General features: G+C 32.7%; 2 protein-coding genes across 2 annotated transcripts; one reads left to right on the top strand and one right to left on the bottom strand.

The window, feature by feature from the left end:
* Positions 1 to 1,350: 1,350 nt before the first annotated feature.
* Positions 1,351 to 18,801, top strand: LOC124360419 (tRNA N(3)-methylcytidine methyltransferase METTL6). The gene is made up of 4 exons (XM_046814036.1): positions 1,351 to 1,449; positions 10,718 to 11,379; positions 13,520 to 13,695; positions 16,975 to 18,801. Exons 2-4 carry the CDS (start codon positions 10,718 to 10,720, stop codon positions 16,992 to 16,994), a joined length of 858 nt encoding a protein of 285 aa, XP_046669992.1. The 5' UTR covers positions 1,351 to 1,449; the 3' UTR covers positions 16,995 to 18,801.
* Positions 14,358 to 23,344, bottom strand: LOC124360420 (polypeptide N-acetylgalactosaminyltransferase 35A-like). Its single transcript, XM_046814037.1, has 2 exons — positions 23,191 to 23,344; positions 14,358 to 14,563 (listed from the first exon to the last, which is right to left on the bottom strand). Exons 1-2 carry the CDS (start codon positions 23,269 to 23,271, stop codon positions 14,426 to 14,428), a joined length of 219 nt encoding a protein of 72 aa, XP_046669993.1. The 5' UTR covers positions 23,272 to 23,344; the 3' UTR covers positions 14,358 to 14,425.
* Between the last annotated feature and the right edge of the window lie 192 nt (positions 23,345 to 23,536).

The raw sequence follows: 23,536 nt of genomic DNA, 5'->3' as shown, positions 1-23,536 counted from the left end.
ATAGTGTTAAGTAAATTATTAGTTTAAATCACTCTGCAATCAATCGTAATTCAGTCGATTGAGAAGAAACAGCGCGTATTGCTAGTCAAACATTTAAAATAACAAATTATAACCTCTAACCTGTCATAACAGTGCGACCAAACAAACGAACTAAACCGACCAATCACCACGCGCGGAGTTAGAATTTAACTGTGTTTAGCAAGAATTTCAAATTCCAATTTTAGTAAATGTTTTATTCAACTTTACCATTTACAATAACAAATTTTAATTAATTTCAAATTATGTACAATGTTTTAGTAAACAAAATATATTTCTATAGTTAAAATTTGTGCAATTCTTATTTTCATTCAATTCCTTGTTCATATTGTGCAATTTAATAATATTCATATCAATAAATATTCTACCGAGAAAAAGACGTTGTCACGTAAAATCTTCGCCAGTAAAACCGACTTTACAGGCAACCATAATTTTTTTTATGATACTTTTATAATAACGAAAGGAATAAACTTATTAAGCGTATTAATTAATATAAATAACTGAATAAAGCTATTGAAAAACAATATGTGCAACTGTGATTTCTTAATACTTACGGTTCAATTGTTAGCTTAATTAAAACTAACATTTTCATCCTAATGTTAAATCCAGTGGGCTAGAACAAGAATTTACTGACTAAGATAGGAATATTATTATTTTCAGCCTATAATATTTGTTCTTTTTGCTCTAAAACAAAATATAAAAATTATTAAGTACAGTGTAACATAGCGAAACTGATATTTCGTTCTTCAACAAAGGGAATAAATAATAATGTGTAGTAGCAAATAAAGAAAGTATATTTGCTCTGTTTGTCCTATCGGTAGATATGATATTTGTATCTTGATACCTGTAACTTCCACGTAAATTCTACTTTAGCGGTAGTAGGTACCCAGTAAATTTTACTTTTGCTCTGGACTGGAAAAGTCATTAGTACTTAGAATCAACTCTTATTTATTCACCTCTCAAATAGTTCGGTTTTAGACACTTTTTACTTATCTTACTTCTTATTCTCGTATGTATTTTTCTCTAAAAATAACAATTTTCGTTACCCTTAAGTTTACCAGCAACCACTCAGATAAAAAAGGATTTTATTTATTGAATTATATTAATCAAGAATCTTCATTATCATTTTAAGAAACTCGTGCTTTATCCAGTTTTGACGCAGGCTTTACTGGTTTTTTTTGTCATTTAGTTACGGGAAGAACAATCCATTTGTTACGTACAGCCTATCCCACCAGTTCCTATTTGGATAGAAGGAAAATCTTTCTGTTGTTTGATGTCTGTCTCTATTTTTCTTAGGATGTGCACAAAACTCACACTTAGTATTGTATTGCCGTATTGGTATTCAAGCCGAGTTACAAGAACACTTAGAGGAATATGTTCTAAGTTACTAGTTTAAATCATACATACAATAATGTAAGTAATTTTTAAAAATTCGTCAACTCAAATTAGTTTTAAAATAATTCAGTGTTTCTAATTGTAGCTATGTAAATGATATTGCACTTTGTTGATGTTCTTTAGAACTTTTAGGTTATGTCTCTCCATTGATATAAAATGTTTACAAATACTACTTGGCATGTTTTGTTGTTTAACCCTTTGAGTGCCGCAGCGTTTTGCTATATGGTATGCATAAAATGCCAAGCGAAAATGCCTGATTCTGCAAGGGTCTGATTAAAAATTCATAACAAATTTATTTATTGGTATAATGTCTAGGGTTTTTTGTTTTTTTTTTTTAGATAAATATATTTTCTTTATACATAATATGTATAATATATTATTATATTATAATACATTGATCACTTATTTAACGTTTTTATACAAATAAAATAAATCGTTATTGAAATATTTGATTTTTTCACTTTTAGTTATTCTTATACACCATTTAATTCTTTACAAAAAGACATACAAACATTTTTTTATACTTATAAATAAAGTTTGGAAAATAAATATGAACCACTACAAAACTAGAAATTTTCTAACCTAACCTAAAACTGTGTATTGTCTACACAGATAATGGGGTAGGATACGATAAGCGGACCCGGTTTTTTATATAGAAGAATGTAATCATCGATACCTAATATTCGCATCTCAAATCCTAGACTATCAATCGATATAAAAGTATTTATAGTCCTAAATAACAATTATATGTTTTAAATTTAAATATGAATTTAATATTTGCAGTGGTCAAACAAATTATTATAACCAAAATTAGGAAAACTGAAGACCATATTTGCTCCTCTCACAGTTATAGTTGTTTCTTTCCCACAAATTTCACATAATGGGGTTTTCAGTCGAACATGTTGAAGCCACGAAAAACATGTCTTATCATCTTTCAAAGCAATGTTGTGTAGTTTTCTAAAATTGACTACCATTTTTAATAATCAAATTTTACTTATGTAAAATTGAAATATTACCTTACGTGGATTATTTGAAAGTGTTTACAGCTGTTGATATAGATTATTTAAGTCTATATCATTAATTGATATAAAAAACCGGGTCCGCTTATCATACCCTACCCTGATAATGCTTAAATCTAATGCCTGCAATACTAGGTCTTCATTGTTAGCAATGTTTTTTACGACTCATTGTTTATAAATATCACTGAACAAACACAAAAAACATAAAAACTATACAAACGTATTTAGTAAAGTACTAGCTGCTTACGATCGCCGTAACTCACGGTCAAGTCATTGTTCTACTTACACACAGACTAGAACAACATAAACAAACAAAATAATATCAAGATGCTAACACTACAAACCCATTTACACTTAAAAACTTTCAATATCATTTGTGAAATAAACAGCAGCGCAAACAAAACACGTGACGGCTCGTCCACGTAGCGGTCGATTCTAAACTCGACTGACGCACTTTACAACCGCCGTAAAAATCACAATCTAACCAGAATGCAACAAAACCTACATCAAAAGTTACGTTGAAGCCTTTGGAATGCGTATGTATAGTCATTGAGCCAATTTAAATAAATACTATATAAAATATAAGCGTTACTGCAGAAGTCGCTAACAGCGATTCTGGCATTTCTTGCATATAATGCGGGATCGCTGACAGCGATGCTCCGGCACTCAAAGGGTTAATGTTTAAACATACATTTTGAAACTATAATTGCTGTTCATGCCATTGTTCTTGCTGATGTCACTAGTCTAGTCAGTATGTCAACGAAATAAAAACAATGATTAATTATGAATATCCATAGATCAAATGCTGTATTCAATAGTATTAAATCAAGTACTTTATTGCCATTGATCACATTTTACATGTTGAAATAGGCATTGTCAATAAAGTAAGAAGTTTAAACTAAATTACATCTATAATATATCATATTCATGTCATATTTATACAGGGTGCGGCAAAATAACCTCCCTATTTTCATTGCTTTATTGTGAGTAGAGGGAGGCACTCAGAATGGTGGGGATAGCCGCAATCGACGCAGGAGAGGGGGAAATTTAAGTGACGCTCCGCCCGTAGGCACCAGTCGTCAGTCGCCATCATGGTGTGGACTAGTGCACAGAGAGCGTTTGCGGTCGAAGCGTTTATTTGTAACAATGAATCAGTTATCATGGCTCAACGCGAATTCCGAACGCGGTTTCAAATTCCTCCTCGTGATTCAGTACCGGACCGCAAGTCTATTGTGCTGTGGGTGAAAAACTTCAGAGAAACTGGTTCTGTTGTGAAAAACGAGGTGGAAGACCTCGTAGTGCTCGTACACCAGAAAACATTAATGCGGTTAGGCAATCAGTTTTGCAGTCTCCTCAACGATCAGCTCGCAAACATGCAGCCGCCCTTCAAATGTCCGACCGTAGCGTTCGTCGAATTCTACACATGGATCTTCATTTCCATTCTTACAAGATGGTTGTTGTCCAAGAGCTGTATCAACGTGATTGGCAGAGTCGTATGGAAGCGTGTAAAATAATCTTGGATAGTCTCCCACCAGACGCTGTTGTTTTTTTCAGTGACGAAGCGCATTTTCATCTGTCTGGAAGTGTGAATAAACAGAATTTTCGCTATTGGAGTGAAAACAACCCGAAGGAAATCCATGAGAGGCCTCTTCATAGTGAACGTGTGACTGTTTGGTGCGCGTTATCACGATGTGGAATCATTGGCCCTCATTTTTTTGAAGAGGATGGCAATGTTGTTACTGTGAACTCAAACAGGTATGCCAACATGCTAGCAGAATTTTTTGAACCTGCCCTACAACAGAGGGCTTTCGAGAATGTGTGGTTCCAGCAGGACGGTGCCACAGCACATACTGCCCGAATAGCAATGAACATTTTGAGGCAAATGTTTCCTGGCCAGTTGATTTCTCGGGGAGGGGACATTGTGTGGCCAGCGCGATCACCCGATTTAACCCCATGTGACTTTTTCTGTGGGGTTACTTAAAGGCCGAGGTGTTCAAACATCGCTCCAGAAACCTGCAAGATCTGAAGCAAGCTATACGGGAGGAAGTTCTGCGCATACCCCAAGCCATGCTTGAGAGAGTCCACGACAGTTTCAGAATTCGCTTGCAATAATGCATTGATAACCACGGCCACTACTTATCTGATATTCTGTTTAAAAGAAAGTAGAAAAAACTTCCCATGTCATAGAATAAGTTAAAATAAATAAATTTGTTTTTTGGAAAAAAACTGTGGTTTTTATTAGCATTTAAAAATAGGGAGGTTATTTTGCCGCACCCTGTATGTACATTTCTATCCATAAATTCTTGAATTGAATAAAAAGGATTCTTTACTAACCATTCATACAAAACTATTTAAAAATTTTTCTGAAGGAATGGTTCTTGCTGAATGAGGAGGTTTGTTGAAAAATCTACTTCAATTGATTTGTACAGAATTTGCTGTTTTACTGAGTCTGTGACAGGAAACATCAGTTTTTTTTTCTTTGTTACGAGTGTTATAATTGTGTATTTTCTGTCTGGAGGCTATATTATGTAAGTTAAATTTGGTATAAAGCAGTGTGTGATATGTGTGTGTGTGTGTGTGTGTGTGTGTGTGTGTGTGTGTGTGTGTGTGTGTGTATATATATATATATATATGTGTATATATGGAGAGACTTTGAAGCGGCCTACACTCGTTATTCGATTGCTATTAGTGAAAAATTGAATATATTATCCAACTTTGATGTATGTAAAAATCGTTCACAAATACTAAATGTTTATTGCAAATTAAAATTATAGTTATAAATTTCCGTAACAAGAAGAATCTCGTACGTTACAATTTTAAATACACAAATTTTACAATAACATTACAAAACAACAAAACCAACTACTATGGCCTAGATTTATGGATATCAAAGAAACCTTACAGTATTTATAACTTGCCCAGCTTGATATCAATACGTAACCGCTTTTGTGAAATGGAGGAAAGAATTCTCCCCATGTGTTACCAGGAGTGAAACCCACATATGTTGAAGCTACTTAAACAAATCTCGTTACTTGTGAGAAATATCTTGCATATTTTCCTCATATTCATCGCCATTTTCAGTCTCAAAATATTAGTTACTTCTTGTTGTTTATTTTTTACATTAAAATTACTATAACCAATAAGTTGAAATCATATAAGTTAAATAAATTGTAATATCGAATTATCCTTCAGATAAAAACAATCAAACCATTTGTTAATAGCAATCGAATAACGAGTGTAGGCCGCTTGTTAAAGTCTACCCGTATATATATATATATGTATATACTTTAAAGTGTATAAATGGCAAATACACATCCCGGCGGAGCAAGTACTTTTTGCGATTCAATGTTTATTGAAATTATATATATATATATACGGATAGACTAATAACATTGCCACCCACTGTTTGCTAGGACTCATTGTGAATTAAGTTAAAATTGTCAAAATACATTTTTATATATAAATTAAATGGTAAAAATAAACAATTTTTACTTTGGACACAAAAGATAGTATATTTAGGACAAATTGAGATAATGTAAAGGAATTATAACAAATTTATTGCTGAAAATAATTTTTCATATTTTTATTAGTTTATATTATTTTCTGTAGAATGTTTTTGGAGATTTAGATAAAAATGTATTAGTTAAAAAAATTATTTATACATTTGTGGCGGCCAGCCTGCAATTTAAAAATGCCCGCCATGGCAAACTTGTACTTCTGACGAATAGTATGGTAGACTGGCGGTCAGGTTAACCAAAACAGCTGATAAGCTTTCCTCTCCCCGCACCGTTCCTGCAGAGTGGAGACGTGAACGAGTCAAGGAAAAACCTGTGCCAATAGATGATCCCTGTGGTCTTTTATCCTTAAGTATTTTAGATATATCTTATATTTATAAAAATCTTGAGTCACGATGTATGTTGCCAATAAACTCCAAAACGACTGAACCAATTTCAATCAAATTTCACATGTATCCGTAATTTAGTCTAACTTAGAAGATAGGATAGTTATTATCTGAATTATTCGCTTATGTCGTGAATATAAACGAATAAAATGAAGAAAAGTTTTCAAAGCGCCTGCACATTATAACCTGCAATTACGAGATAGATACGTATATTAAACAGTGAAACACTATTTGAAGGCGCTAAGTTATGATGTATAATTGTCTAAACTAAATTTTTGGTTGAACTTAAAGGTTGAGTGGTAGACCACTTTGTAATAAAATACATTATGCATGTACAATACATTTTTGACATATTTTCTTGATCGTGACATCAAGGTAAAATCTACATCGGGGTTGGAAATATAATTTACTTCAACCAGAAATGCTCATACGCGGGCAAAACTTACGAAAAGCGTGCGAAGCCGCGGGAAACAGCTATATATATATATATATATATTTATTTATAAGACTATATTTTCTCATATTTTATCGTGACTGGTAACAACCAAGATAAACTAAATTATTTTTATTTAGGGGAACTTGAGGGATGGGCAGGTGGCGGTATAGATTGCTTGTCTCAAATCGGTGATGGGAGGTATATACCATATATTATAAATTGGCATATCTTTTATTTGAAGTCTCTTTATATTCAAAATTTAATTTAAGCTATCAAGGCTGGCTGGAGCACAAAAGGCCTGATCTCTGGAGATTCCGTGTATGGTCTAGGGGTTACGGATGGGATCGAACCTGAGCACTAAAGATTAGAATATATTTAATATTCAAGGATACTCGATAGCTAGACCTTATCATGTCACACATTCTAGTTATTGTTCATAAAAAAGTGAAAATAAAGAATAAAATATGTTTAAAAATTATGGTAAAATTAAAAATCTGTTTACTGACTTCCTGCATAATTTTACCATAAATTAACAGCACTGCTTATAATATTCTAAAACAGTTACAAACCGATACATCAGTGTACATATTTTTGTTTAATCCTTTAAGTGTTGTGGAATGTTATTTCTACGTTGACATAACTTGATGAAGCTTTAAAGATTACAACATAAGCATAAAAAGGTGTTATTTTCTGCTTCTGATATGTAATTGTGTACATATACAGTGTCATCGAAAAATAATGCCTAGATTTAATAAAATTATAACATCAAAACCTTTAATGTTAAATGAGTAATTCTTTCACTGGACGATAACTGGTGAACGCAAGTTTTGTTTTTAGTTCGTCTGATTGAGTTTCCCTGTCTTTGTGATGCGCAGACAAGCTGCGCAATCGTCAAGGTCAGCCGGCCACAGACGCGCCGCCGCTCAGTACGATGTTGACCGTGCAACAAAAAGCACAGTGCGTGATTTGGTACGCGGAGTCAAAGTCAATTGTCAGTGTACAGCGGCTCTTTTGGAGAACATATCCGGGTCAAACAGCACCTGATAACAAAGCTATCGTTCGATGGTTTAACCAGTTTAGGGAAACAGGGACCGTCGGCAAAAAATCTAGACCAGGCCGACCAAGAACATCAGAAGAGAATGTTGAGCGTATCCGGCAATCTTGTGTTAGGAGCCCAAAAAAATCCATTGCTCGATGAAGTCTTCAACTAAACATTCCAAAAACAACAATACAAAATGTACTCCACAAACGGCTAAGACTTCATGCGTATAAAATTCAGATAAAACAGCAAATAAAACCTACCAACCGCCCTAAACGAACTGAATTTGCAAGTTTTATGTTAAATGAAATTGATGATAATCCAAATTTTCTACAGAGAGTGTTGTTTAGTGATGAAGCTACGTTTCACATATATGGATGTGTAAATCGTCACAATTGCCGTGTATGGGGATCGCAACAGCCAAACGAAATCCACGAGTATGTGCGTGATTCTCCCAAACTCAATGTGTGGTGCACGTTATTTCATGACAAAGTTATTGGACCTTTCTTTTTTGTAGAAAAAACCATTACAGGCCTAGTTTACCTGGACATGCTTGAACTGTTTGTGTTCCCCCAATTAGACGATATCGAACAACAGACTGGACAGCGAATCATTTTTATGCAAGATGGGGCTCCACCTCACTACCATCGCGAGGTACGCGCTGCACTAAACGCACGCTTCCCAAACGGTTGGATTGGTAGAGCAGCCCCCTATTTCATGGCCTCCTAGAAGTCCTGATCTTACCCCTTTGGATTTCTTTTTCTGGGGGTACATAAAAAATATAGTTTACGCAGAAAAGATTCGGGATTTGGACCATCTTCGGGAGCGAATTTCTTCCGCAATCTTAACTGTTACGCCAGATATGATTGGACACACACGTGGCAGGAAGTTGACTACAGACTTGATATCTGCAGGGCAACGAACGGTGCTCACATTCAAACATACTAAGGTATGAAAAAAAAAAAAAAATTTATTTCTTTCCGCACATTTTAAGACTACAACCTTTAAATTACCTTTAATAGTTTTTTTATGACAGTTATTTAAAATCTAGGCATTATTTTTCGATGACCCTGTATTTACTAATTGTGTGGAGTTACAGTTTATGGCTGATGTGTAGCAAGTATCATTTTAAAAGACTAGAAAATATCCTTAACTCAAAACATTTTGCTTTTTAATTTCTTGTGTTTTAAGATAACTTTATGAAGCAAACATTTTTCTGACAATATTAGTTCTAACACAAGTCCCATGTGCTTATGTCATGACTATCATATTCTGTTTTCTGATTTATGCTGAGTTAAAACATTGGTAACAGAATAAAAATTGTAAGATACTTCAAATACTCTCTGGAGAGCTATCTTTAGTCAATAGCTCCGCTGAAGATTTTTATTGTATTAACAACTTAACAGCAGTGTGAACAGGAAAACTTAAATGGGAGCAATATTCTAAAGTAACCACTACAGAGGTCACATAAGATTTTCACTTTTTCAAACAGAACAACCTTCTTGAATTTGTTTAATTGTGACGGTAAATCACATATTGTCACAAACTGTTTATAAACTGTAGCATAAAGAGGTAACATAACATTGTGGCTCTGGTATCACATTGTAGCGCGGTAATAAACTACCATATGTCCTCGCATCTAATTTACCCTAGATTGTTGTCCCTTGGTCTGATAACATTATATTATAGAGGCAAAATAAATTATATCAGTCATATTGTTTTAATAGTATGTATAAATAGAAATTATTTGTTTTTATATGATAAACCTTTATGTATTTCTGATTGCTAAAGATGCAAATGTTGTACTTGCAAACTCTACCTTTTTTCTCTTGATTGAGACGGTTTAGTTGTTAACAGAGCTGCACATTCGGAAATCAGGGCCTCAGTATATTGTGTTGATACTTTGTTTACCAAGCAGCCAAATGTTTAGAACACAATTTTAACAGTACACTTCTGTAGGGATTGCTAGTGAATGTATTATATTTCGTCTAGTTTTAAAACACTACTACTAATTTTAGCTATTTTTGTATTTTAATAATTTTAGGCATCAAATTCCATCTTATTCTAGTTATACTAAGAAAAAGATTTTAAAAGTCAACTTGATCTAATGAGGACAGACTTGATTTAGCTTAACCCCTTAACTGCCATGCCCATGTTAACATGTGCCAAACTGCTCCTTCGCTACACGAAGCCTGGCTGCCAAAGATGATGCACATTGGCCTCTAGTTGTATTTGTTTGAATTACTACAAATTCACCGTAGTGCTGTTCAAATGCTATTACACTCTGATGGTCAAGTAAGGAACTATCATGAAAGCACATTGTGAATCTTTACCTGGACATCAGAAACAGAACATGTTGTTTTCAAATGATTGTGTTTTTTGAAGTTGCTACTGTAATTTTTTTAATTTAATTGCGGTTCAGTCGGTTTAATAATGACCGGAAGTATTTGTAATAATAATAATGACTTTTTATTACTTCTAGATTTGTCCAGATGTGTTGTTGTGAGTCAGGTATTCAGTAGTTTGTAACTTTTTTGGCAATGATGGTAGTCGTGGTGTGAACTCAATATATTAACCACAATCTGACGTGACGAATCAGTAGACTTTGGTGGCAGTTCGGTATATAAAGATGTTTTGTTTGGTAAGTAAAGATGTAGCTGAAGTTTATAGTTGTGGGCATGAAACACGCTACACCTATGCTGACTGTGGAGCGATTATGTGCGCGGCAAATAAATCCAGCAGTACCGGGCAACGGCACCGTTGAAAACTTGGCATTTTAAGGGTTAAAGACCTCCAAAATATGATCATAATTTTAATTATTTACTGGAGGGCATCGATAGTTTTCAGTATGGTAAATTGTGTAAGTGGAGTCCTATGTTTTTCTGTTTCAGATGGATATGGATGACGGATCTCAATCTGACTGTACGACAGAGACCAAACCTCTCTCGAATGAAGAGGAAGAAAAACTAAAGCAACAAAATTCTCGTTTGGTTACCGAGTATGTTGCAAATAAAATCAACATAGAATCAAAGAAACATTGGGATCTATTTTATAAACGAAATGAAACACGATTCTTTAAAGACAGACACTGGACAATAAGAGAATTTAAAGAACTCATTGGAAGTGATATTAGTGAAAAGACAATTTTACTTGAAGTAGGCTGTGGAGTTGGAAATTTCATTTTTCCTCTAATAGCAGAACAGTTGAATATGTTCATTTATGCTTGTGATCTTTCTCCAAGAGCAATTCAATTGTTAAAATTGAACCCACTTTATTCTGAGGACACTGTTGTAGCATTTCAGGCAGACATAACAACAGAACATATTTATGAAGACATACAAAGAGAATCAGTTGATATTATTACTCTCATTTTTGTATTATCAGCCATAGATCCTTCAAATTATATAAAAATAGCAAGAACATTGTATTTTCTTTTAAAACCTGGTGGATTTATTTTGTTTCGTGACTATGGCCTGTATGACATGGCACAGCTTCGTTTCAAACCAGGTCATAAAATATCAGATAATTTTTATATGAGACAAGATGGGACAAGGTATGTATATCTACAGGGTGAGGCAGACCACCCATACAGTATGTATAGCGGCCAAATCAAACGAGGTAGATTATTCGTAACAACTTAAACCCCCCTATTTCCACCCCAAAGAATTTGGAGAAATTATTTTGAAATTTCTAAAACTCCCCAAAAGGGTAGTTATTATTAAAAAATCTATTTTTGTACTACAGTTTTGAAACCATTGGGGATAGAGACAAACTTTAAATGTAGAAAATGTTTATTTTTTAAAGACCTTTCTAATTATGTACAACACAACCTAGGTTGCTATTTGATTTTTATTTTAGATTGGGGCTGTTAAGTATTTCAAAATTCTATGTATTTTTAAAATGTGTAAATTTTGGGGTAGGGTGGCATTTGATGATATTTTTGATAAGCCGCCTCATCATTAGTTTTGAATAAAAATATCGCCTCTCTACATTTGTGCAGGTAGTTGCAATAAATTTACCCACAAACCCCTGATTTTTTAACGTTTTGGTGTATGTACATAAACGGCAAGATAGTTCAAACTTTTTGCATCAAAATAATCAGTGAAGAAATACCTTTAAAATGAGGTATAACTCAACATACACATTTGAAAATTTTCCAAAAACCACCCCTACCCACCAAAAACTACCCTTTTGGGGAGTTTTAGAAATTTCAAAATAATTTCTCCAAATTCTTTGGTGTGGAAATAGGGGGGTTTAAGTTGTTACGAACAATCTACCTCGTTTGGTTTGGCCACTACACATACTATACGGCTGGTCTGCCTCACCCTGTATAGAAACTGTAAAATTTGAACTTGGTTGGTAAGATAAAATCTGTAATATACATGTTAGTGTATTCTAAACTTTAACACAAGCCCTATTTTATGAATACACAATTGTGTAAACAAATGCTAATTAAAACAAACAATAAGAAAAAATATATCTCAATCCTAATACTATTGTTGACTATTAGTATCAATAAAACTATATTATGGTTTATAGAATTTTTCTTTATGTTTTTAAAACTTGGCTCAAAGCTTACTGTTTAATCTTATACAAATCATTTATAAATTGTGATGTGGCAGACCGTTCTGGAATTGGAATGATTCCGACAGGAACATTCTAGGCTCAGAATTAGTTCCACGAGACAGCTCCAGTTCCATTCTGACATGTTATTGCCTACATTATTCTTGGCAGATTTCGTTCTGAAAGGATGTAGTACATGGTACATTCTGGAACGCTTTAATAATTTTATCTAGGATTTGATGATTTCACTTACATGGATGCCTTAATGATATTTATATGTGTAAACCTAATGTCTCTCTGCACATCTGATTTTCTTGTCAGGTATGTGACAACTGAAGTATTTTGACCAACGAACTTAGGCTTAAGCCATGTTATATAACAGTGAGGAAATGCCCACTAAATGGAAATGCATTAGTGATGCTAATTATAATAATGCTTTACCACCCGTATATAACAAATCAAATTCTTGTGATAAACAATGCATTAGTGATACTAATTATAATAATGCTTTACCACCCGTATATAACAAATCAAATTCTTGTGATAAACAATGCATTAGTGATACTAATTATAATAATGCTTTACCACCCGTATATAACAAATCAAATTCTTGTGATAAACAATCAACCAACACAAATTTAGATACCAACCAATCAACCAATTAGCTTCAATTATAAAACTACTAAATTTTATTACACAATTGTTTCCGGAATACAAAAAATTAACAATATGAAAATTGCCCATAATTTTTTACTTCCCTCCCCAGATATCAAACATTTTACATATTTATATATATTCTTGATCGTGAAAAAGGCAAAATCGACTTTGGTACAAAAATACTAATATAGAGTAAATTATAATGGCCTTAAATGTAGACTTTTTCCGTTTATGGTGACAATTCCTATTACTAAAAAAAATATTAAGATATGATCTTTAATATTTACGAAATGGCGGCCATTAAAACTTTTGAACTTTGACTATCTTAAAAACCACTAATTTTACTTAAGAATGACAAATTTAATTACATCAAAATTATTTAAATGGAATAATAACTAAATTACGAATATTATGAATATAGGTTTATATATGTATATACACAACATATTTCATTGTAATTTTTTTATTTCTAGGTCATACTTCTTTGCTGTGGATTTTCTTGGTGAATTATTTAAAAATGCAGGATTTTCCATTGTTACAAATTGTTACATACACAGAAGAACAGTAAATGTTAAGGAAGGAATTGACGTCCCAAGGATATTTGTACAAGCAAAGTTTCAAAAACCATATGTGGCAGATGATGCTGACAGTAAGTTATTTATTATTATTTGTTTATGGATTAATTGATTAAATTTGACAATCATTTTGAACACCTTATTACTTTATGGGTACACAACAGGGTTAAACAACACTTGTTATTTAATGACCATTACTTGGTACACAACACTTGTTATTTAATGACCATTACTTGGTACACTACAGGGGTAAACAACACTTGTTATTTAATGACCATTACTTGGTACACCACAGGGGAAAACAACACATGTTATTTAATGACCATTACTTGGTACACAACAGGGGTAAAACAACATGTGTTATTTAATGACCATTACTTGGTACACCACAGGGGTAAACAACACTTGTTATTTAATGACCATTACTTGGTACACAACAGGGGTAAACAACACTTGTTATTTAATGACCATTACTTGGTACACCACAGGGGTAAACAACACGTGTTATTTAATGACCATTACTTGGTACACCACAGGGGTAAACAACACTTGTCATTTAATGACTATTACTTGGTACACAACAGGGGTAAACAACACTTGTTATTTAATGACCATTACTTAATGAATTATGTTATTGCTCCCATCAGTAATTATCAATCCTAACGGTTTCCTCCTGTCCTATGAAATAAACATGTTTATTAATGTTAAAAGGAAGGCTTCACAATAAACATGCTTATGACAGTTAAATATTTTATTATAAATAACAAGTACAAATGTAGAAAAATAAAACACATGACTTTGATCCTAAGTGGTTACCGGCACCAGGTCCCACTGATTGAGTCCCTTGTTGACACATATATCCATGACAATGTGAGAATTGAGTGAGAGATGATCTGCAGCGAGGCAAGTACCAGCAGCCAGGTTATATATAGGACTGGCATTCTGCACAGAACATATAATTGGAAGTTATATTATACTGTAAATCAAGATGAGTGTACAGTATATTTAATTAAGTTTATAATCATAATCTGTTTAAATGTGTTACTTTGGCTTTCAAAAAGTCATGGGAGTGAAAAACGATATAAGGTTTAACTCCCGAGTGGTGGTACTTTTTTCTCTAAGTGGACATTTTTACTGATTTTGTATGTTTGCAAAAGAAAATTTATATAAAATACTGTAAATTATATAAGTATGACATATCATATATCAATTTAAACTACATAACACACAGAATAGAATGGTAATAATATGAAACCCTTACCTTGGATTGTTGTAAAAAACTAATGTGTTGAATCCCAAAAATAAAAATTCAAATTTTTTTGTTTTTATGTTAGGCTGAGTAAATGTTACTAAATTTAATTTTTTTAGACAAATCCAAAATAGCCATTTTGTTTAAAATTTAATTCTGAACAAAAATATGTATCGTTTATATGTATTATTCCTAAAAACAACACACTAGTTGCTGATAAAAACTTTTATGTAGACGTTTTTTACTGCATTTTAATCAGTATCAAAGCCAACCTCATTACTCCTCATTCTTCTTGGTTTGAGAGGCCTCCAGTAATGTTTCAAGTAAGGCAAAACACTCCCTATGAACCCAAAAATTACAAGCTGGACACCAGAAGTGACTTGTGCCCCCTTTTTTGGTGTGTCCACACACTGCACAAAGTCTGGTAAATAGCAATCCAGTGAGGAAGATCTCCACTTGGTCCAGGAAGTAGTACAGTAGGTGGATGAACTGTTTGTAAGGATTCCATTAGTGCCAGCATATCTAAATACTATATAAAATTAAAGTTTGGAATCTGGTCTTTCTAACCATACCTAATATATAGCGTTTAGGTCACTGCATAACATCGGAAATACCGGAACAAAAGAGGCTTGTGTTAATAGATGCTAGAGCGTCTCTGCCACTTTCGAACGAGATTTAATAGACGCTGCAGCGTCTTTCACCACTCGGAGGGTTAAGTAGTGGTTAATGTCTTGGTTCTTAGTCACTAGTTTTATTCAAGTTTTTACTTTAACCTATAATGTGTTTTAAAGTATAGGCAGTTAGTTTTCATTAAATAACGTATTTTTTGTTCCCAGGTCATCATCATTCTCAATATTATTTGCAGTTTTTATACTAATAAACAATCAAATAAAAAATTGAAATTATCATGAAGTAACAACTGCAATCAACATGTAAGGGCTTCCAGAAAATACAGCAGTAAACATAGAAATGACTGCTGGCCACAAAGGATTAAGTCTATTTTGAAAGATAGAACTGTAAAAACATTTTAATAAAAAGTATCCCTTTCCTAATTACACAAATATACAGAAAACAAAAAAAGAATAAAAATAAAATTACAGATAAAAGTATTTATTTCAACAATTCTCAACTGGAAATCATAAAAACATTAATTTATTCATGTCTGTTTAGTCAAATGCATTCATCTTAACTTTAATCCTAAGAATCGACCATTGCATTCCTTCTTAGCTATGTTTGCATTTTGAAATTAACTTTGTTATGCTTGGAGTTCTTAGTAGACCTTTTAAAAACACAACTTCCCTTTTGTTTGGGATACTTTCCTGATTGACTTGACTTTCTAATCCTTTAACTTTTGAAAAATTTTACCATTGGCATTATAAAATGTCTGACGACTTGAGAGCGATAAATGTGTCTACCAATGCAAAAAGGGATTCTGTTCCAATTAAAATTATTATAATTAAAGACATAATATTCAAATAATTTAGTTTTTAAGTTATTTTCCCTCTTTTATTGTACTTATTTACTCGTTTATTTAGTTTAACAAATAACATTTATTATAAAACAAGGCTTAAAGTATTTGTACGGAGTTGAAAGGCTTTTTTTAAATGTCTAATAGTGTTAAAATCAAATTTGAGGGTTTGTTTCTCTCCTTCCAAATCAGTCCACTCCATGGTAAAAAGTGAGATGAATGTCTAATTTTAAATACACTATTTTTAAAAAGTGAATTTCTATTGTATATTTTGTATACTTTTCTACCTTCTATATGAAATCATTAATTTTGGTTTTAATCCTATTCCATATTAATAGATATCTAGATTTCAATTCCTGTAACTAAAAAATATTAAAGTGCTTTTTTTTAGATCTTTATTATTTGTTAAATGATATAAAATGGCATAATTTCATTATTGTCTCTGTGTAAATTGATCTATGAATGGAAAGTGGTTGGTTTTGGAACCAAGCAGAAAATGTTAAACGATAATTAATAATATTTTGAAATTGTTGTGGTATCAATTAATTTGAAAATTAGAATGTACCCATGTCTACTTATAATAAATTATTCAATCTACTCATACATATTTAAACCAGGTCTTATAATCTGTTCTAGGACCAATAAACGTGAAATGACCAAGTACACCCCCTCATGGAGAGACAAAAATTATCCACATCCAGTAGAGAAATACATCAAGTGAAGAGGTCAAGAGTATCATCCAGGGAATGAAGTTTCAATGTTGGCTGGGATAGACAATATCTTTCTAGAATGCTGAAACCTCAATGGACATTACCAACAAATCCCTTTCCTTGACCTGGCCAAGGCCTTTGATAAAGTAGATCATTTTATTTTATTGAAGAAAATGGATTATTATGGGGTATCAGACGCTTTTGTAAAATTTTTCGCATCTTATTTAATAAACAGAAAACAGTATGTTTCCTATAAAAATAATTTATCTGCTACCTTTACGGTTCAATCTGGAGTACCTCAAGGCTCAAACTTGGGACCTTGTTTGTTTACGATTATGATAAATGATTTAAGTGACCGTGTGGTATCAGCTAACCCTATATTTTTTGCTGACGATTTAAAACTCTTCAAGTATATATCCGATCAATCTGACGCCGATGATTTGCAGAAGGACTTAGACAGTGTATTTTTATGGGGGGGTGGAGAATAATATGCAATTTAATATTTCTAAATGTCATGTAATGTCATTCAGCAGATCAAAGACTATTATTAAGAACAATTATTATTTAAATGGAACACTTTTGTCTAGAGTTGATTCAGTAAAAGATTTGGGAATCATCGTTGATTGCAGTTTGTCTTTTAATGACCATATTACTAATTGTATTTCTTCCGCCAGTCGGATGCTAGGGTTGATAATCAGACAAGGAGTAAATTTTCGAAACAGTGTAACATTTATTACACTATATAAGGCACTGGTTAGGTCACGACTAGAGACTGCATGTATAGTTTGGAACCCTACATATGCCGTTCACAAAGATGCCATAGAAAATGTACAAAAGAGATTTTTAAGATATCTTTACTTTAAATGTTTTAATATTTATACTTATTTAATTAATTACGAGGAGTTATTAAGTCTGTTTGAATTCGAGAGTCTAGGTCTGAGGAGAGCAGTGATGGAGCAAGCGTTTCTGCATGGCTTAGTGCAAGGGCGGGTGGACGACGTGATCAGTATGGAAGCTCTTAGGTTTAGGGTTCCGCGCTTCAATAGTAGGAGTAAAATTATGTTTGATCTGCCACATGTACGGACAGTATCGCACGCGTACTCGCCTCTGCTACGGATGATGAGATCTCACAATTTAATACTTTCGGAAGGAAATAATCTTGATATATTTACAGAATCAAAATATGTTTTTAAGAAGAATTGCCTAATGATATTAAAAGATAAACCTTATTTATATTGACTTTTAGATTATTAATACAATGTATGCCTAATATTTTCACACAAATATAACTGTAATTTATCTTACTATAACCGTTCCATCTATTTATATTTTTGTTGTATGTTGTTACTTAAATTATTTGTATTGTTGCATGTGTTAATCAAATTACTTAGTCGTTGCATTTAAGTACAAATTTTTGTTATGTTTCTCTAATGATTATTGTGCTGTTGCTGTCATTTATACTTATTTGTTATATATTACTTGATATCCAGTGATTATTTTAAGTACTGAAAATGGACCTTGCAAACCCACGAATGAACTATATTATGTACAATTGTTAACTGCTTTAATGTAATTGGGTCTTAACCTGTATTAAAGCATGCAAACTATAAATAAATAAATAAAACATTGTTGACCTACAAGCAGTTTTTGTCGCAAAACACTGGAATGCGTCTTCGTATTTAAGAAGACTTACCATTGTAGAGTTAATAACTGTGAATTTCTATTTTATTTGTATTAAATTGCATTTTTACCATTACAATCTTTTCATAAGTTTAATTATAACACAAATAAACTTCTGATTACTTTAAACTAATGACTAATTGTGAATCCATATATGTAATAATCCTTTTCCCTGGAACTTCCTTGACTCTGTTCTTCCCATGTACTTATATTTATTTTCAGTCAAAATGCATGGCTTTAAACTAAATATTGTCATGAATTTATTTGGACTGCTACATTCGTTTTGCTTATAAATTCTGGTTAGACATTACATTGGACATAAACTAAAATATTAAAAATAAACTTTTGAATATTACACACAACTTTTTTGAAATGTTATGTATCTACATAGGGTTTTATATTTATTTGTGATATAGCACAGGTATTTCCAAGTATTACATACATTTTTACTTTTATTTCTAACAAACACAAAATATTAAAAATATATATATATATATACCTTTGTAATTTTTACAGATTAGTTGGCTTAATATATTTATAAACTTCTCAAAATCCATAACTTTATTCAGGATTATAAAAATTTCACAAAATATTATGAAAAGCAGTTTCGATGGATAACATATTGATTATCCTGAAATTCAATAGCATTTTCTAGTACTAACTACACCAAACATAACTTACCATACTCTATTAGATGCATATTAGTAATACTACACAATTTTTAAGTAGTAATAATCGCAATACTTAAATCACCAAAAATAAATAAGGTTCTAACATAAATTACCAAGAGATAAAAATGATTTGCACGATTCATAAAACAACAAACTACATAAATGTTGTCAGCTGATCACAATACCATAAGTAAAATGTTACACAACTTCACAGCCGGAAAAAATATTTTTGTTGAAATATTAACCCCTTGCGCTCCGAATGGTCAGTAGTACTGGCCATGCAACGTCTTCAGACAGCCCGTTATTAGTTTTCGTCATTGCTTGTCCCTCGCCGCTCGAATGGCCAGTAGTACTGGCCGCGCTAGTTCCACTCCCAGCTAGTCGCCATGTTTGTATACTTTCCCAGCCAGCTCGTAATTCTTTTTAAATGACCTTTGTATTAGAAGAATAGGTATTTAAAAATGACGTAAACACCATTTATAGATAGTTAAAGAACAACTTTAATGAAACTAACTTATTCTAAGATAAACAAACTGTTTGTTAATTTTATTTTTATACATACATTTTTAAATTTAATAATTAAAATAAATTGCTGAAATTACAATTTGATATTTACATATAACACAGTCATAAAACGTTTTCCAACATTTTTAGTCTTTGAACTTTTTGGCGGAGTGGAATTTTTCAAAACATAATCCATGTGAAGTCCTGGGTTGTTAGGACATGTTTTGCAGTAAAAATTTGCTGTGTTTTCTGTCCTTGCCAGGTCTCCTATCACTACAAACTACGCAGTCCTTAGTCTTGCCACCATCAAGTGGATAGGGGATGTGCAATTTTCCCGTTTTAGTCTTTCTTCTTCATCTGAAGTGGAAGGCCTTCCTCTTTTCCTTGAATTTCTTACATCTCCCACTAATTGTTTAATCAAAATTTTTCTGAATTTTCTTTGCCGTATCTTATTTTGTCCTTGGTTCAGATTGTAAAGTATAAAAGCATTTACAACTGCCGTTTCAAGAAGCCAGAAGAAAACCTTCCTCCACCACTTAATGGATTTTCTTGTAAAACAATAACTAGAGATGTATTGATCTGCGAGATCTACCCCGCCCATTGATTGGTTATATTTACAAACCACAGTCGGTTTTTCAACGTCTTCTTCTTGTCCGTTTTTCTTTGTGCGGCGTGAACAGTTTGGGTTGAGTTATCATACAGGGTACTCAACATAGCTACCAACTTTGTGTCTTGCCACAGGAGCACTGCAAACTTGTCTTCTTTTCTATAACAATAAATGTCACCTTTTTTTAGTTTGATTTTGCCTGCTTTGTTCTTCTGTTGACTCCTTATTTGCGCTGGTAGGCCTTTTTCGGTTCATCATAACAGTTCCTGTGATATGAATTTTCATTTCAAAAAGTACTTGAGCAAGATCTAGGTTCGTGTAATACCTATCAGTAAAGACATGAAGTCCTTCTATGTTCCCATAAGTCTGTTTTAGTTTGTCAACCAGATGGATAACTATACGGCTGGTAACGCCCAAGTCTTGCCGTGGCATTCTATCAGTGGTACATTTGCCAAAATATGGCTCCATTGCACATATATAACCTGTGCTTGATTCGGAAAGAACAAATATTTTAATACCCCATTTTATTGGTTTGTCCTTATTGTACACCTTAAAAAACAACTCTACCTTTGTATCCGACGGTGCTTTCATCAACACTCACTTTATTCTCTGGTACATAGAATTCTCTAAAATTCTGATCCATGTATGCCACCACATTTTCGTATCTTACCTGAGCGTGTTAGCCTACCTCGTACAGGTCCAGAGGGGGGTGGACTGACATGAAGATTCCAAAATAATTGTAGGAATCTCTCTTTGCTGAATACGTCCTTAAAGAACGGCTGGTAATCTACCCATTCAGTAGAAAAATAATCGTCCAGTTCTGGTTTCTCGTTCATCCCCATGTTAAGAACTACACCCAAGAAAGCTTTTAATTCTGATAATGACATGTCATGCCAGGACCGCCACATTGACCTTTTTTGGAGTGGTGTTTTCATCTGAATTTTTTTTCACCAGCATAACGGTTTAGTCTCATTGACGATTTCTGATAACAAAGTATCATTAAAAAAACAGCTGAAAAAAATCTAGGGGAGTCTTTGGTGTGTGTGTGTGTTAGTGGAGGTTTATAGCCACTGTTACCTGCCCAGTTAAACCTTCTAAATTTAGCATTACCTGTTTTCCATTTTTTGCCATCCGTCTGGACTCACTTCGTCTTCACTGCTATCTGTACCACGTACTGACAACTCACCACTGTCCTCTCCCACATTGTGTTCATTTGTTATATTTTGAATATCATCTTCATCATTTTATGTTTTGTTCCATTATACTATAATCGGCGTCTTCACCCAATTCTTCACGGAGTTCATCTTCAAATTGTTCATTGAAATTGGAATCCAAAATCACTATTGTGTTCAGAACCACTGTCTTCATCAATGTCACTTTCATCGGCCAATATATTTCTAACTTCATCAGAACGTAAACAGTCATCCATTGTTCATTTATTAAAAAAAATGTACTAAAAATATACAATATTTACAAAATAATAAACTTAACAAATTGTATGGATCACAAAGCCTACTACAAAAGAACTGTTCCAAATGTAAACACTAACTATTTACAAATATTTACAAAATAATCAATTGCACAGCTGCCGTTTTTATTATGAAAGATGTGTTATAAAGATATTCAACTATTATTTACAAATATTTACACATTAATAAAAATCCACAGCTAAATAACATCAAACAGTACGAAAACACAAGTCAAAATGAACACACAACAAGTAGTAATGGGCGAGGGTGACTGACCTTCGAAACATCAGTTGTCTGAATCTTCTACGCAGAAATGGAATTGGCGGGAAACCATTGTCAGCAGATGTCAAATTTAGTTTAAGAGTTCCTCGATAGGTTACAGCACTCGCCGGACATATAAGTATAAATTAAAATAATAATAATAAAGTGTTTACGTCGTGTCCAGTAGTACTGGCCATACGAGCAATGGTCGTATTCTGTTACTGGCCAGTACAGCTGGCCATTCGAGCACCGAGGACAAACTATAAAAAATTGCTTTCGAGTGCATAGGGTTTAAGATTAAAACAGGTTTGGAAAATCTTTATAACTATACTGACAAGTAACGTTGAAACTGCACACTATAATAAAACCATATTGGCATCAAATAACCGATGATTCTATGGAAGTGATGACATGCAAGTGCAAAGTGTTACTATAAACTGTTATCACTACTTGTGAACTTCACATGATTTACTACTATTGCACCAATGTATACAGTACAATGAACTTAATCTTTTTTATGTTATTTTGAGAACTATTGTTACATTTGGGACCAAATGACTATAATTTCTCCCTATAAAATTCATAGATAAGTAAACCAAATATATATATATATATATATATATATATATATAAATATATATCTACAGGATGTTTTGTATTTTTATAAATCATCAATAATTTTTATTTATAAGTAATCTATGTTTCTGTTTGAGTGAAATGGTCTATGACATGACGCATATTCCTACATATTTCAGTTTCAGACAAATAAAAACACCCTTTAAGTGAAGTTCAAAAATAGCCTGCAGGCCATATTAGAACAAATTACTGTCACCAGGAGGGTTAAAATTCCCAGTTATAAAGAAAAACTAATGTATTCATAAATAGTATTTCAGCTCATGTGACAATACAACAAAGTAAAACTATTTATGAAATGCTATCCTGAAACTTACAGATCCGCGGTGTTTCCACTCCTGTGAGCCTCCCATCTCGTGACACTTGGACAATTTGGGCCTGTATTCTCCTGCATCCATACAAAGTAGCTGTGCTAGGACCAGTTCGTTCTTATCAGTCTCAAACCAGACCTAGAAAACATGGTAGACTGTTGGACTTGTAACTCAACCATATACTGTCCAAAGTTGTTGCTGGTCTGCAAACTTTTTTCTTTTTTATAAATATACATTTTAAAAATTGTGAATGAACTTAAATGTTATTGTACATTATTTATTTTAATATTTTTCCAACTGAACAATGGAATTTTAAATATTGGTGGATTTAAAAAAATCTAATTAATTTAAG

The sequence above is a fragment of the Homalodisca vitripennis genome, chromosome 4, assembly GCF_021130785.1.
Source record: "Homalodisca vitripennis isolate AUS2020 chromosome 4, UT_GWSS_2.1, whole genome shotgun sequence".
Taxonomy (NCBI): domain Eukaryota; kingdom Metazoa; phylum Arthropoda; class Insecta; order Hemiptera; family Cicadellidae; genus Homalodisca; species Homalodisca vitripennis.
Note: the sequence above shows the minus strand (reverse complement) of the source record. Positions and strands in the feature narration are given on the sequence as shown.

Bases quoted from the DNA above. Each gene is read 5' to 3' on its own strand.
- LOC124360419 (XM_046814036.1), top strand. From the start codon at position 10,718: ATGGATATGGATGACGGATCTCAATCTGACTGTACGACAGAGACCAAA. The intron at 11,380-13,519 runs GTATGTATATCT...TTTTATTTCTAG, and splicing joins ATGAGACAAGATGGGACAAG to GTCATACTTCTTTGCTGTGG. The intron at 13,696-16,974 runs GTAAGTTATTTA...AATCTGTTCTAG, and splicing joins TGTGGCAGATGATGCTGACA to GACCAATAAACGTGAAATGA.
- LOC124360420 (XM_046814037.1), bottom strand. From the start codon at position 23,271: ATGGATGCAGGAGAATACAGGCCCAAATTGTCCAAGTGTCACGAGATG. The intron at 14,564-23,190 runs GTAAGTTTCAGG...TGTTCTGTGCAG, and splicing joins AGTGGAAACACCGCGGATCT to AATGCCAGTCCTATATATAA.